Source organism: Macrosteles quadrilineatus, unplaced genomic scaffold (assembly GCF_028750875.1).
Source record: "Macrosteles quadrilineatus isolate MER2022 unplaced genomic scaffold, UCM_ALF_1.0 Scaffold_4__1_contigs__length_99947679, whole genome shotgun sequence".
NCBI classification, from domain to species: domain Eukaryota; kingdom Metazoa; phylum Arthropoda; class Insecta; order Hemiptera; family Cicadellidae; genus Macrosteles; species Macrosteles quadrilineatus.
Window position 1 is genome coordinate 72,701,033 of NW_026542597.1, and position 17,040 is coordinate 72,718,072.

The window sequence follows — 17,040 nt, forward strand, 5'->3', positions numbered from 1 at the left end:
TTTACTGTAAAAATAAGTTTATTCGTGATTCACATAAACAATAAATAACAAAGAAATTAATTAAGCGTCAATGATAATATTTGTACAAAGTATATAAAACTAAAGCTTAATCGTTTTCCCCTTAAATACTAAATATATACATCATAAAACTTTCACAAATCACGTTGCATGCTACTATTAGAACACCTAGTGTAAATACACTTTGATATAACAAAACATTCCAACCTATACAAAGTTTATATATTCTGTTTTAAAGCTACTTATTTAAGGCTAACAACAACACAAATCACTCAATTTTAAATAGTAATTTACACAATCACATTAATAAAAAACTTGAGCATGGAAAATTTGAAGGTAGATAAAGTATCTACCATAATGTTTTGCCAAAAGTTATTTGAATAGTATTTTGTATAGTATATACTTACATAAAACATATACAGTAATGTAATGACTGGAGTAAACTTATTTGTGGCTTTCTTATACATTACAGAACAATTGTAATTTCCTGCATTAATTTAAATTAATTGGAACTTCTTAAGGCATATGAAACGATTTTTAATCCATATTGTACTCTAAAAATAATCTGTTAACAAAAAAACTTATTAGTTTGAGCAATGTTCTGAAAAGAAGACATAAAGAATAATTTAAAACTCAACGAATTTGATAAAAAATGACTTACAAAGATTAAATAATGTTGATGTTTTAAGTATTGAGATAGATTACGCATTCATTGTTGATCAAATGGTTTGTGAAATCGATCTTATTAGATTGTACAGCTTATACTAAATCAAGTACATAAATTACTATCATCACATAATTATTTTCACGTTTTACATTGTGTGAAAAATGTTGCTCAGCCTTCAAAACTGCTCAATAAACTCTATGATCTATGACATCATAACTAGTATCACAGTATCGGAACTTCTCCTCCTCCCTGGTATCTTATTTCAAGGAGTTCCTCCTTTTGTGACTCTTTCAACAGAGCTTTCCAGATATTATCCATTACCGGTTTCTTCTTCTTACTCGAGGTAAGCTCTCTCCGGGATCTGACTCAAAGCTTGGTTGGCAAAGTCTGTCAAAACTCCGCTGAAAACCGACGCCAGCTTCTTCTTGATTATGGAGTAGATCTCGTTGGAGTTCTCATTCAAAATGACATTCATTGCCTCACCTGAAAAAAAATATGTAAAATAAATAATAATAACGATAGGACTTACTGGTTCAGTTGCAAAATAAAAATACAATCGAAAATAAAATCGAAGACAGTCTATTCTAAACCGAAATAATATGCTTAACCATTTCTAATAATCAAAATGGAATGTCCGTTTAAATAAAATAAAATAAAATAATAAATTCTTTTATATTTATTATGTGCATTCTTAAGAAAAAAAGTGTGGCGGGTTTCCAGTAGAGTTTTGAATTTAAAATAGTCGTATGAATTTCAGTTCAATTGACCCCCGTTTAGATTTTGTATATATTACATATACAAAATCTAAACGTGCACCTCAATGTGACATACTCACAAAAATCCAAACTTTCACATTTATAATATTAGCAAGATGAAATTCTATAACACATTGGAATGTTCTGCAAATGCATAATCTGGAGTATCAAATTGTAAGTTATATAACATTCAGGTTTGTAAAATCGGAACGTAAGAAGTTAAACGAACACACAAAGGGTTGTGAAGCACGAGTTACAAGGTCATTTACCTTATCTACCGGTTAATTATAGGAAAACGCCCATCAACCAGTTCACAGACTAAATTGCCATTTTAATTTCCCCGACCAAGGTCACCATGTGTTATACAATAATTTAATGATTAGTGCAAATCTGTAGAACAAGAAAACCTTTGTACTCGTTTGGTCTGACAAGTCACATGTGTTGCAAACTAAATAATTTGCAGATAAAAGGTTTTTTCCCTGTACTCAGCTAGTCGATCCTAAATATTATGTAGCTTTGGACTCTAACTAATGTAGTAACAAAGCTACACATAGTTATACTTCTGGAGAACCAAGGTACAACAACCTTTTGTTTACAGTGTGTTAATGCAATTCAACACTAAGCAAAAATAACTAATTTTGAAAAGCTTTTAAAGTATTTAATGATTCTGTCAGAAACATATAAATAATAAGAAACTATCCAAAAATAAACTAGCCTATTCACGCAAATGATTGTATGATGACTATGTTAGTTTTTATCGTTACTTCGAGTCCTCTTAGATTAAGTATTTATTGCTGAGCTCATAAGTGACTTGGCGTTTTCTGCATGAAGTAATTTGTTTACAAGGTGTCATGTTGAAGATAAAACGACCATTAGGTGAAGAAACTCTAGAACTCTGAAGAAACTCTAGTTTTTGCAGAAGAGAATTCCAAAAGTGAATCTGGCAAGTAGAAACTAATGTTCTTAATCCAATATTCTTACTAAACGTTAAAGATACATTTTTAAGCTACTGAAAACTGTTGGCAAAACATCGTTGGAACTAGGATATCACGCTTACAAGCAAAATATCAATAAACAGCATCAATCTTTGTTACGAAACCCTAATCTTTGTTTATGTTAGGACTTATTTGTGTAAACGGGGAATATCATTTAGTCAAACGATGTTTTGCTTTTTAGTTTACATTTCGGTTTTAATTTACCTTTTTATTTTTTAGTTCACGTTCTATATATTGATATATAAAAATTTGAAAGAATGGTGTTTTTGGCCTCTGGGGACATCAAAATGAAAAAGTAAATCGGTCCCGGGCTTAGGTCTTACCATGAGACCTACGGTAATAGCTACTTCCCTATAGGGAAATTCGCTAAAACCTATAAATTATCTACAATAGTTAGTTAAAGTTTCAAAAGTAGCGTTAACTAAGTATGTTTAGTAAAGTTTAAATGAACAAATGTTCTGTACCATAGTGAATTTTTAACATACAAGTCCAGAAGAATTAACAATGATTTATAATATTGCAAACCAATGTTGGGCTAAATTTCGACCTAACCTTTGCAGGTAGTTTAACCAACCTTTTAACAATTATTTTGCAAGTACTGTACAATATGAACGGCATGGTCAAATATATATATTTGCTCACCCAAATGATTGTCACCATCCAGCTGTTCAGCAGGTCTGAAGGAGATTGTTATTGGCATCATGTCTATGTCGAACCCGTCAATCTCCAGATGTTTGACTCCATCACGTGATATCTCCCTCAGGTACACCACCCATGATGACGTCACATCAGCTGTAAACAGGTGATCATTGTTAGCGAATAATATCAACCGTATAATGAATGTAGATTGCATTCAGATATGGAAAGCGTTTATAGTTTTGTCAATAAACGGATTTGAATAACTAACAAAATGTATCAGGTCATATGATAACCATCTGTCTGGCACAGCTGATTTAATTTAGTCTACATTGGAAGAGTAATATATAGCTCAATATATTTTTGTTTGATTCCGTTTATGTAATGTACTGTGTACAGTATACACTCTGTTAGTTGAATATTGAATCAGAGATAGAGAACAAAGTAAGATAGTTTTGTGGGAGAATTTCGTGTTATCGTGTAAAGATTTATAATTATGACATGATATTTTGAAGAATTGTATTGATGATAGTAAACCTACCATGAATCAGATTTCATAGGCACGTACAACTTAAAGATTCAAAAGGACTTAAGAAGCCTATAGGAGCTTCAAGGTTTGAGTTGAATGATAAGTTTATTTTCTAAACTTCTATCTCATGAGTCAGTGAAATCTCCACAACACCAAGGTTGACGTTTGTTTTCAAAGCCATTCTTCTCTTTGAAATTGAAACATTTTTTATTTTATATCGAGTGCACCATGATTATTTGTCATTATTTATTGTTTACTTGTTTAAATACTTACTCATGTTGACAGAGAAGGCACCAGCACTGTGAAGAGGGAAGTTTACTATCAATCCTTCACTGTTGTACTCTCCTGTGATATGCAGGAACGGTGTCTTCCCGGTAACTTCCAGCTTGTTGATGTCGTCTAGAATAGTCCTGCAGAATAAAGAGAACATTTTGGGATTAAAAACACAATATTTTCTCAAATGTATGACTAAAATAGAGATAAGTTATACCAGAAGTAAACTAGTAACACAATAATAAAAGAGTTTTTGTTTCGTCCTTTGAGCGTTTCAAGTAAAAAGTGAAACTTAGACATGAAAGTAATAGATTAGACTCAACTAATGTTAAGAGTTTGAATAAGTAATTACCAAGTTTAAAGAAATTTCCAAAAGTTATAGCCCTTCTCATAGCTGACCGTTGATGAATAAAAATTGTGTGACAGATTATTACACTACTCAGACACAATTAGAACTCGCTACGTGTGCATTTGTTTGCCCAAACGAACAAGATGGTTCAATATTTGAACTTGAAATCTTGTGTGTTGCTAGCCTAGAGTTTAGCGTCCCGGACTTCGGTACGGGAGGAATGGGTTCAATTTCGGTCACACAACACATATGTGTTTGGACCGCTTTGTCTAAAAGCTTCGATTTAGTACACTGCACATTGCCTCCCTGTAAAAAATACCCCTGGCGTCAACATCAAGCAAAAAATAAGGAAAATGACTCACGTGACTTTGGCAATTTCGATGTCTGTGAAGCCAGTGATGACGACGTGCTTCATGTTGATGTCTAAAGTCAGGTTGTGTTCGTCGTGTTTGATCTGAAGGAATGGAACTTCCATCGGGTCCAGCGGGGGTACTCCCAGCAGCATGCTACCTGAAATAAACAACCAGAGAATGTGTTAGAACAGTGGAAGAATAGTTCTCTAGATAATTAACGGATCTTAGTGAAAAAGAAACGATGAGTCGTCCATTTTACACTCGCCCTTAAATAATTTCGGTGTTGTACTTAATTTCTTGGTTAAGCACTTTTAATTTAATATTAATTTTAATGCTAAAATAAACAAGAGAAAGTAAAGAAAATGGAAAACTCAACTAATCTGAAGACTTACCAGATTTGAAGTACTTTAGGACATTTTCTAGACCCTCCTTGACACATTCGTTTAGTCTTGGACTGGTCCTGGAGCATCTAAAGGGCGATACTGTAAACAAAACACAAAAGTTAATAAACACAGCTTAAAACAAAGAATATTCCAAACACAGTCATGAAACACCAGGGACAAATATAATAAAGGAAACAATGTGCGAAACATAGCAATGAAACACAAGAGCCAATACAGACAACATGATGGCAAAGAATATACAAAACGCAGCTAAGAGACACAACAAACGACCATACGAATAGCAAAATACCCCCACCACAGCAAACCAATTACCATTTGCCTTAATTGAATTTAAATTAAATCCATTTATATAACATTAGGTTTAAAGAGGACCTAGGTTTGCTGCAATTTTCATAAACAAGCAAACTACAACATTTTACAATATTCTCCATAAGAATAACATGGGAATTTTTAATTCACAATTTTCACCGTAACCAATAACCATACAAAAACACTTCTATGTACTACATTATTTGTTTTTAAGCTCTTCAAAATGGTCTAGAGAAAAATTGGAAAATTTTGTGTTTTTAGGGTAAAAAGGCTTCTAGGGACATCAAAATGAAAAAAATAAATCGGTCCCGGGTCCAAGTCTTACCATGAAAGACCTACGGTAATAGCTTATTCCCTATATAAGAAATTCGCTAAAACAGGTAACACACAATAGAATAACAGACCACACGCATAGCAAAGAAAGGCAAAAGATATGTAATACAAATAATACTTGTATTTACAGAAACATTCTTTTTAAGTACAGTACTATTATATTCGGATCATTCTAGAACACGTCAACACTTGTTTTGTCTCATAAAGAAATCGTACACTAGACTTGATTGCACTGATGTGAAGCGTCATACGAGTTTCGTAATCTTGACCTTAAACGTGTGTTGTCAATAAGTTGTTAATGTTGCTATTACTAATTGCCAATCATCATATAATTGGTTAATGGGTATCCAATTTACAATATTCATGTCCAGCGCGACATTCCAATCATGTGAGTCAGGTGATACTTTGAATACATCGAAAATGTCGTAGTAGCCAAAGACAGTGATTTTACAATAAGCTTTGACAATAAGTTTTTTTATCTTTAATGAAGCATTCCTAATTATGGTGACTTTTTTAGTTAACTGATCAATTTTATGTTTGTAAAATATACGAATATCATTTCATGCCCCGTTTAAAATAAATCAGTTAGTATTTAAACGTTTCATGTGCTTGACATAAGTACCTGAAACCTATATATTGGAAATGAAATTCGTTGCATTACTGAATAGTTTTTACAAACTTAAACGCCTGAATTAATAGTTTTAGTTAGAACTGGCATGCACCCAAACCCCGTCACTGTACTAACTCTTAGTCATACATTATAAGTGTATAAATATTTCTATTTGTAATTGTCACAATTAGAACTTTGTCACGACAATCAACTTTGTAAAAAAAGTCAGCACAAATGTGACAATGACCAAATAAAAACACAAAAAACTCTACTCCTAATGGAAAGCATAACAAGCAACTAATTGAATCTGATTCCCAAACCAAGCATAAGGCCTGGCGCACACGGTCGATTTTTCGATCGGCCGATAAAAATATCGGCCAAAAATAAATTGCCCTTGATTTATGTCCAGGCGCACACGTGGCGATTTTTTAGTCGGGAAATGTTTTTTTTTTTAGTGCGTTTATGCTATCCAAAAATGGACTTTGTTGAATTAACCTGTGTTTGTGCTCTTCTAATTAGATCAAAGAAAAAAAGAAGACAACTTAAATATTGGGTTCATCCGATAGTAAGTCAGAGACTTTTAAATCGACAGTTTCATAAACTATACACTTTACGTGATGACAGTAAACAGTTCTTTAATTTCTATAGAATGTCTGTTTAAAGTTTCAGTTTTTATTATAACAGCTGTGGTCTTTTTTAGCAAAGAAAACAACACAACTCACAATGAAGTTCTGACTCCTGTGGAGAACAACAAGCAACTGGCCGATTTTTTAGTCGACCGTGTGCGCGGACTGATAACAATCTGTACGTTACAGATTTTCGGGCGACAATCGCCTCGCCTTCGAATCTGTGGCAAAACCCAGATTTTAAAATCGGCGTAATTCTCGATCGCCTGTGTGCGCGCTTCCATTCAAATACATGATGCACAGATCGGCCGATGAAATAGTCGCCTCAAAATAATCGCTCGTGTGCGCCTAGCCTAAGAGATACCGGTACATGAAGATTTTTTACCGGTAAAATAAATTTCTCATAATAGTCAGTCATCATCCCCTTAAAACATGCCATAAAGGTTGTAGAACGCCTCCAATCAGTTTTTATGACGTACAATTTTCACGCTGCTATGTAATAGGTGAAATTATGGCAAGTAATTGCCCTGAAGTAGGCATAAAATGCGCCTTCAGACAATAATAATGTTGAGTTAAGGTAGGATGTATCAATTTAAGCGTTTAATAATCCTCTAATTTGTTTCCTCATCAGAAAATGCAAAATTATCGTTAACTACTTGTAGTACCATTTTAAATAAGCGTTTTTTCACCGTAAGTTAATTTCAATTATTTTTCATTGTTATAATACTTTATTGCTTGCCTGAACCCATAATATTTTTAGCATATTACTATTTACCTTTTTAAATTAGTGTTTTGAATCATTCAATAGCTTTATACGACTATACAAGGCAGGTATACATCATCGTTAGAGTCGAAAATACCATGTAGGTCTTTGGTAGATTATGGTGTTAATTTTATCTGGTCAAAATGGTTGTACTATGGATTGGGAAACACAATGGTACAGTGGTGAATTTTACTTTTGTAATCTTTAACTTCTTTGCCTTTAAACTGAACAATTATAGGCCTAACATTAAAGCAAGTTAATCCTTTTTTGGCAATTTGCTTTCATACAGAGTCGTGGATGACAGAACAAATTGGAATTTCAGGTTGTCCACGAACTTATTTCAACCAATATTATTTGTAAACAACTACATAAGGTCAATACACCCTACTTAGTCAAGTGTTATTGTCAATGTAAGCGATGCCAAGGTCTATAAGCCTTCCACCCAAGAAAGACTCAAATGAAACCACGGATTCGACAGCAAGGAAGTCACCTTATCGTTTGTTAAAACTGTTTATATTGTAGTGTTGTACCATGTAATTGTATTTATGTAAATGAAAAACAAATTGTTTTACATTTTTATCTGTTCTATGTTGTTTTTGGTTCTGGTTTTAGTTTCGCTGGTTATATCTATGAATTTTTAGCATGTTAAATGTAAATGAAATGAAATGAAAAAGCTCCTTTATTGAGGCGAACTGAATAAAGAAGCATTTTCATTAAATGGGTCTATAGTCTTTTTCGATCAGTGTTTGAAAACATTATTCCATTATTATAGCATTACTAACCTTAGGAAGAAGAAGCTTTAAGTATTAAAATAAGGAGAAATATTTATAGTAATAATATTTAGGAAATTGTATCAACATATTAACAAAATAGTCTGAATTTTATTTTAAAGAAACCCACTAATGCAAGGATTAAAAGATGTAACGATTTGCTCACGCTTGCATGTTTAAATAGGGATATGTGTGACGCCCAGTATAATGGAATTAAATACATGAATGTTTAATCTAAATTAACTCAGCCACAAAATGTACTAAATTTTTATTCTGATCAGTCACATTAATGTATTTTTTTCCGTTATTCAAATGTTGTTATGGATAAATACTATGAGTAGACAACAAAAACCTCCCCAATTAATATTTGACACCTAGACAGATTCGTTACTTTCCACAGCTAAATCCTTTGTATGCAAGAGATTATAGTGCTAGCCTTCAAATCTGAATGTCACCGGTTCGATTCCAAACGAGATAGTTTAATTGGGCTATATTTAATAGAACTGTTTGGAGTTAAAATTGTCACGAGATCAGGGTATTGAACCCTCTTACGAATAATGTAAAAAATACAAAACTTATCTATTCTTACCTGTAGGGAACGCTTCATATTTCAGCAGCAGGTGTACCACTACCACGAATATCATCAGCAATGTCTGCGCTACGGCCATCTCTGCTAGTGTCTACTACTTGAGAACTCACACTGCACACTGCGCCACTAACTCTGTAAACACAACACCCTTCAGACTCGCTAGAATGTTCTATAGCTGCGCACAACAGTCTAGTATAACCTAAGATAAGGGGTTTCCTAATGTGAGGGTGTTTACGTCATGGAGATTAGGGAACGGTTGTGGAAGTCATTGATTGTTAATACTTCGCCTGAGGGGGTAACGGTCAGGGGGTCTTTCCACTTAGCTTTCCTGCGTTGTTTCTATAGAGTAAATTTGTTAGAGTTCTATTTATGTGCTATGGCTTGGGGGAGTGCTGGTTTAGGGGCTAGAGCACGGGTCTTCGGTCACTGAGTTCCCGGGTTCAATTCCGCCGGATAACAAATAGATCTTTTCTAAGTGATAATACCGCAATTTCTAGGTCTAGCCTGATGTAATGTGAAAACCAATACCGGGCTAGTGTAAAATGCGCCATGAAAAAATGTACCTTGACTATTGCAGTAATATTCTGCTTAGTAAAAGTTATTTTATATTTGCTTATAATAAACCTAAATAGTTTACTGCCTCAGAGTTTAGGTTTTTCGAAAATTTACAAAGAAGGTTATAGTTGATAATATTAAAATACATATTTTAAATTAGAAACTATTTTATAAAATCTTTGTATTTAAGTTTTTAGAACGTCGAAAACGTTGTCTTCCCAAACAAATCTGAAGAAAAAGATAATGCATTAGAGTTTTAGCTGGTTAAAACCAATCGGATTTATTCTGTGACCTAATTATATTTACTCTTCATTTTGGAACATTTTAACTTGTGTTTTAACAATATTGGCAAACATTTCAGTACAGAAATGTTGTTTATTCCTTAAATACATTTTCAAGGTCAATACAGTACATACTTTCAAGAACACGATTAATGTGCTGTATAGGATTTTATTTATAAGATTACCACCTATTAAGAATACAAACCAAGTTCAGTCAGAATCTTTTAATTAAAGCCCCAATGATCAGTAACAGCTGGGTCCAGTTTCGAACCATAAAAAAGCTACTGACACAGCGTCGAACCAGCAACCTTTTGATTGCTATGCAATCACTCTAATCACTGGGCTAACCAGCCAGTCTAAAAACAATTAAATTAAATGGACTTTTTACTAAAAGGGAAATATAGAACTTTATTTTCACATATTATAACAGTCCGAAACCGTACAATATCCCAGGAAAACGTATTAAAACATACTGAGGTTTGATTATATCGTATGATTTCTGCAGTAACCACTGAATAATATATGAGTAAAAATTACCTTCTGTTCACACATACAAAAAAGGACATTATATATTTCATTACTAGTACTGAAAGTGGTATTTTCTGGTTCGTGCTCAAGTTTTATGAGTGAGGCCAAAAGCTCAACACAGGAACACCAAATTTCTCGTGCGAGGCGAAGCCGAGCCTGTAGGGGGCATTTCATGTGAGTATGCGGTGAAGAAGAGGGCGGGAATAATTATTTCGGTATATAACTGTGAAATGAACTGTTTTTGTTACATGTTTATCACTGCGTAAATTCATCATTAGATTGTTTACTACGGAAAAGAATGTTTACTATGGAAAAGTAATGTTCACTATATTTTTTGGATTTTGCCGACGTAAACAAACAACGATTTGTTATTGTTCCAACAACTGTTTTAATTTGCAACAACCAACGCTGAAAAATCAATGTAAAATTTAAGTTTAAATTGGTGGCTTGATCTAAAACTTGCCATAAGTTTTGTATTGCTACTAACTGTAATAAGGAAATATCCAACGTCTGTTTTAATTAAGAAAATAATTAGTTTTTGTAGTGTAGTGAAAAGTAATGTTCAAAACACGAGTCGGTGGTCATTACATATTCTCGACCATAATTAAAGTGCTTGATAAATCCATCGATGTATAACTACTACATATATTGTTATAGTGTTACTCGTTCAAAGTTATGATCATTGTTCAGTAAATACGGACTTCAACCTAAAACACAGCAAAAGCAGCATTTTGTTCCCATTTTCTATTGGTGACAAATAAAACAGCTGATATTATATTATAAATAAATTGTGCAAAAACAATAGCGCCCGTGGTGTGCGAATCGAGAACTGATTGAGAGCAAGGAGAAGTAAATTTAGAGCAAGGGGAAATCAGCTGATCGCATTTTCCTTGCAATGAATTAGAGTTTGGCAAACAATTACTTTCTTTACTATCAGCTGTTTTAGAAAATAGCTCCTTTCTTCACGGAGTAATAAAAGTAGTTTACTAAGATGGGAAGGTGACAAATAACAAAACTAGATAATTTTACACTTTTAACGCGGCCACTTATTACATTTACAAATGTATAGTAATTTATAATCGTAACAAACCTAACCATATCGTCATACGTTTAGAAAGTGTAATCTGACATTGTAGTACCTTCCAAATTTAGAAAGGAAACCTTATGCATAAATAATACTTCCAATTCTAAAAATTTACCATGTACCTAGAATTATTGTGATCAGCAAAGAATCTCAAAGAATGTTATCTACCTGAGAAGCAAGGAGAACCAGCGTAGTTTCTGTTGTAATCAAACTCGGCAACAAAGAATCATACGAAGGTCGAGGACGAGAAAAAAACTAATATTCTCATGTTTTGCTCGTTAGAAACTTCACTATATTGACGTCAACATTGTTGTGTACCAACAGCAGATAATATGTATTTAAACATCAGCTGTTGTTTCACACTTGTCACGACACGACAACATGTTATCGCACATATAAATCATGTGGTTTATACAATCAAAATTAATGATTATCAAAAATGTATTACGTCGTAGTTTAGAAACTGATTTCCATACATAGAGATGAGTTTCACTTCTTTATGTACTGTCAGTGGGTCAGGATTTGAATGGTTTATAAATTAGGGAATTTCTTGTGACTCGTTCTCACTAATACTTTCTAATGTCAATTTAACAAATGATTCCAATACATTGGATTGACTTTCCCAAATTAGTTCATCAGCAATCTAAAAAAGTTGATGTAGTAGGTTCCACTTTTTGGTATTATTTTTGTTATTTTAATTAGAAAAGCATAAATTTTAAATTCTCTCGCAACAGTGTGTTTTCAACCCAGATGGCTCAAATAAATTAGCACTATGTATCGTGTGATGATTATTTTTAAAGCTATTCAAAGTAATAACTATTTTAAAATATAACATTTTACTGATACTTATTACAAAATAAATTCCAAACGAAACAGAAATTACAATCTTTAAGGCTTAACAACCGATATTTCCTTGTATAGCAGAAAATATTATATTCTATGAACAATTTTTCAGTAAGTTTAGTTGAAATATTCATGGAGGATTACTCAGTGAAATTGGATACGGTTAAACGGACACGCTTCCTCAATCAAATCTATCTAAGGTCAACGTTACTATAAAACGCGTTTCCGTGTTTTATTTGCAATTTTAAAATCTACATACTATTTTAAATTTGTATAGCTAGGTTAAATATTAGATTACTCTAATTTTTGTGCACTCAGCTTCTATGAGCTTTTTTTATGTCTGAACATTTACTATCATTAAAATTCTTTATCTGTAATATTACTTTTGAAAGTGTAAAAATTAACACTTAAGTAAACCACAGGTTCTTCTGTAGATACTCTTATTAAAACATTAGTGTAGGTTAAGCTATAACTCACGTTTAATTACTTAATCATTTTCTATATGGGATTGAAAGTTATATATGTTACCATCATATGCCACATTATTAGTTTTCCTAAACAAATAAACTCACACTCCGTCTTCAATCCTTAGAAAGTGCAATCATTCCCCAACCCCTTGAATATTTCGTGTTCGTGACTTTCTTGTTCTTTGAATTTAACATTTAACCTCCCTGCGATCTGCTCTATACTCTCATTAATCTGTAAAATGTTGGGTAAAGCAATTTTCTAAGAACAAACTATACAATCTAAGCCAGGTAATTTATTATTGGTTAGTGAATAATCGAACCTATCGTTAATAGCATATTCTAGTTTGTTTGTAAGGGGATGTTATGTAACATGTAACTCTCAAAGCGTAAAATCGAATCCATGTGAGGATTAAAAAAAAACCTAAATAATTACAGTATTTATGTTTTTCAAATCTGTAATATTCTTCCAACGTAATTGGCATTTTTATCGGACGATAATTCGCATAAATTCCAACAACGTGCGATTAAAATCGTTCCAGCCGGCGTTTAACTACTACCATTATACAGATTATCTACTTCCTTAAAACCGCGCGTTCAAGTCACTCTTTTGACATGAGATGTTTTGATACATCTACTATGCAACAAGTGCTATGATAGGTAGTTCACCTTGGGTATAGAACTCCTCATTGCCATATCGTTGAGTTTGGCCAACACTTGGGGATTTTGTGTTAAAAACTTTTTCCCCTGACTGAATTTGATACACTACCGGTACGGTTTGATTCTCTTGGTCATTGTAAAAATTAAGGTTAAACAGCTGTTTTCCTAGCCATTCTTAATCGAAACCAACTGATGTATCATTCAAGGTTTGGGTAGTATTATTTTATATCTTAAGGTCTGTTCAGTTTTAGCATAGATAAAACATTCTGCGTTAGTAGATTCGTCATTTATATGGATTAGCTGAAGCCTATTTTATTGTTATTTCTGTCCTGTGCACTGAAGAGGTCATGTTTTGTTTACAATTTGTTTCTTGTTATTTCAGTCATTTAAAACCTCATTTATTCAAATAAAACGATCTAATCACTAACAATAACTAATCTCTAAGTTATATAACCAAATAGTTTAAGTCATAACGTCAAACGATATGGCAGAAGATGAAAATAACCCTAAAATCTTAGAAAAAATTTCGTCTACGCACATGAACTAGACACGAAAAACAAGCATCAACATTTACAATGGGGTGATAAGTCGACTTGTGTTGCTCCTTCTATGGTTTTAGTTTAGATGTTCAACAATTTACCTTATAGGGTTGTTGGTTTTTTTATACGATATTTTTCTAATTATCATTTCTTTTTCCATACCCTTAGCAATTTTTGGTAAATCTTTTTTTAGCAATTTCAGGGGTGGTCATACTAAGAGTGTCCTTATTTGCTTAGGGAATAGTAATTTTGTTTGTTAAATATATTGTAAAAGTAGAAAATACAAACTAATGTGCTCATTAAGTCATAGACAAGCAAAATCTACACGATTAACGACCGAACTACAAACTATTTTTATCTTGCATCGTTATATAAGCTACACTAATAGAAATTCTCCTGAGGTTCCTTAACATTTTATGATAACGCATACATCTATTCGTACAGGATTTCCTAGTCATTAGTTTTATCCTAAGTGGATTGATCCTGTTATAATCGTTGCCAGTAATATCGTCTGTAAGTATACGTCACGGCTTCCAACAAACAAGATATTAAAGTACAAAAACACGGTAGTTTAAGCCTTGATATGTAAATTAGTTTAGTACATTGGTAGGTTTGATAGTATTGGTTAGTTTAGTATATGTAAAACTTTTTTTGTATGAATAGGCTAATTCTCAAATAAATAGTAATAGTTTTTTCTGTAGTTAACATTGTATATTGTAATAGTTTTATCATCATTGAGGTTACTCGAAATGTAACAATACACAATAACAATGATAGATTGTTAGCTTACAATTAATTTGTCTAAAATTTTTGGAGTGGCAGTCCAACAAAAACTTAGCTTTATGGACTAACTTTATGGATAATAATAAAAAATATATTCCAATATCTCAATAAATTAAACTAAAGTCTTAACTTAAACTTCAGTACTGTCAAGCCCACTTCAAAATCTATTGATTACGCTGTCCCAGGCGCCTGTTAAAGACAGTAGCCAGAGTAACCTTTGAGTTTAAGACAAATTAAACCGAAATTGTGACTGGTAATTTTAGTGCTCGTATGGAATTCGTTAAGGGGTGGTTACACACCAAAGCATTTAAAATAACGCTTAGTTTATTTATATTTTGTTTATTTCAGTTTTTGTTTACAAAATAAATTTGTTACTAATTTGATATTATTATTTTGCTATTTAACTAATACACAAACCATTAACACAAACTTTTGTTTTTAGTTATTTTAATTCTATTAAACAGGCTATAACATTAATTGTTCATATGAAACAAATAAGGCTACAAGAGATGCGATTGAAAGTTTTTCGTAAAATAAATATGTTGTTTGTTTTGTAAAATAAAATTCCAGCTAAACTTCCATGTCCATCATTTAGATAAATATTTAGTTTTTAACCGCAAGTCTCTCAGCCTCAATTAATTCTGACAATGGGACCTTCAATAGTTTGTATTCCTAACATGAAGGAAACTGACGTGCCGAAGTTGCGAATAACTTTATTAAAGGTAGGATACCCAGCATGCATCACAACAACTTGTTTCCACTCAAAATATTTGTCATTTATTATAAAAAACATATCAAGATCATATTGAGGAATTATTCTGTAAATACTAATAACTTCAAAAGGTTGGTTTGTAATTTATGTTGTCTTTCTTATCAAATCATATAGCTTAACTTATATTGAATGTCTATAAAAGTATTGTTATTAGAAAGGTTTACCAACACCACAAAAACTGTGTAAACTCATAAACCTAGAAAGAAGGAATTAAGTTTCTATAAAGGAGTTTTATCACTCTTAATACTGGATATTTTGAATTTTTAAGTACTAAACGGAATCAAAATGTTTTCTTAAATTATGCCTAACATTTAGCTCTGAATAATAAACCTAATGAATCTTTTAAAATATATCAAAATCTTCACAATATTTGTATTTATTAAACATGCAACTTTTAAGAAGTTAAAATGAACTTTAAGTTTGTGAAACTATGTAATGATTCTTCCAAATAATGCACTATTTCTTATAAATTTATTACAAAACAAAATCGTGACATTGCCATTGTTATTAGTTGCAAATGAAATGTTACATTGAAGTTAGTGTACGTACCTAGTATACAAAGAATGAATTGCACATTGTCAAAACGAGTATAATACCTGTACTACGCCAAATTACGAGATTACAGTATCGATTGCCAGTACAGTATTAAATGCCATATTTGTCTCAGAATACAAATATTTTAGATAATCTCATATAAACATATTTGAATTAAAATATGTATCACATCTGCATCTTTTTTATCAATTATGATTTAGATTTGGTAACAAAGCTTATCTCATTTAACTTTGTAAACTTCAAGTTAAATTACTGTTATCGATCACTCACTGAAAGACAATACATCAAAACAACTAACGACCCTTAATACTTTACCTACTTTCAATAAATAGTAGTGGTCCTAAAGCGCATCCCTGGTGCACACCACAGTCACTCCCCGCCTTGCAGCTCCGAGCAATGTAGACTGAGATGACGACAGGGGCAACAGGGTTTACCTTGACCTTGCCGGACTACTCCACTTGACCGTGCCCAGCACGATAATGCGGTACCATAATTATCGTGCCGCACGATAAAAACCAGTTTTAGTTTTTTTTAAGTGTTGTATAATGTTATGTTCTAGTAGTTTTCGTCAGAAGTCAGGAAACACCATTAGTAAAAGGGTGTGTTTATTTCCTGTATATTTGGGTTTCCTGTGGAATCATTTGATTTTGATAACGTCTAAGGGGTGGGGATTTTGGATTTAATTGCAAAATTCAAACTGACATCTATATCACTGTTTACCCATGCACACATACATTTCAATATAAACAAGTAAATACTATTGATATACATATTGTTTAATACCATTGATTGTTTACGAATAAATCTTTTTAAAGGTTTAAAGTAATTAATTATGCCTAAGATATTTGATAATACCACAATAGGTAACAGATTCAAAGGACCCCTAGTGAAACCATTTCAGTTCCCTCTCAAGGTATGTTCGTATAAATGGAAATATTTAATAAATATTAATTATTCAATAATTTAATTTTTAACCATGAAAATTAAATACGATAAC

The 17,040-nt window shown here is 32.3% G+C and overlaps 1 protein-coding gene across 1 annotated transcript; it reads right to left on the reverse strand.

The window, feature by feature from the left end:
* LOC128992498 (uncharacterized) lies at positions 1-16,442 on the reverse strand. Its single transcript, XM_054416092.1, has 7 exons — positions 16,363-16,442; positions 8,980-9,111; positions 4,968-5,057; positions 4,585-4,732; positions 3,874-4,010; positions 3,078-3,227; positions 1-1,168 (listed from the first exon to the last, which is right to left on the reverse strand). Exons 2-7 carry the CDS (start codon positions 9,056-9,058, stop codon positions 1,020-1,022), a joined length of 753 nt encoding a protein of 250 aa, XP_054272067.1. The 5' UTR covers positions 9,059-9,111; positions 16,363-16,442; the 3' UTR covers positions 1-1,019.
* Between the last annotated feature and the right edge of the window lie 598 nt (positions 16,443-17,040).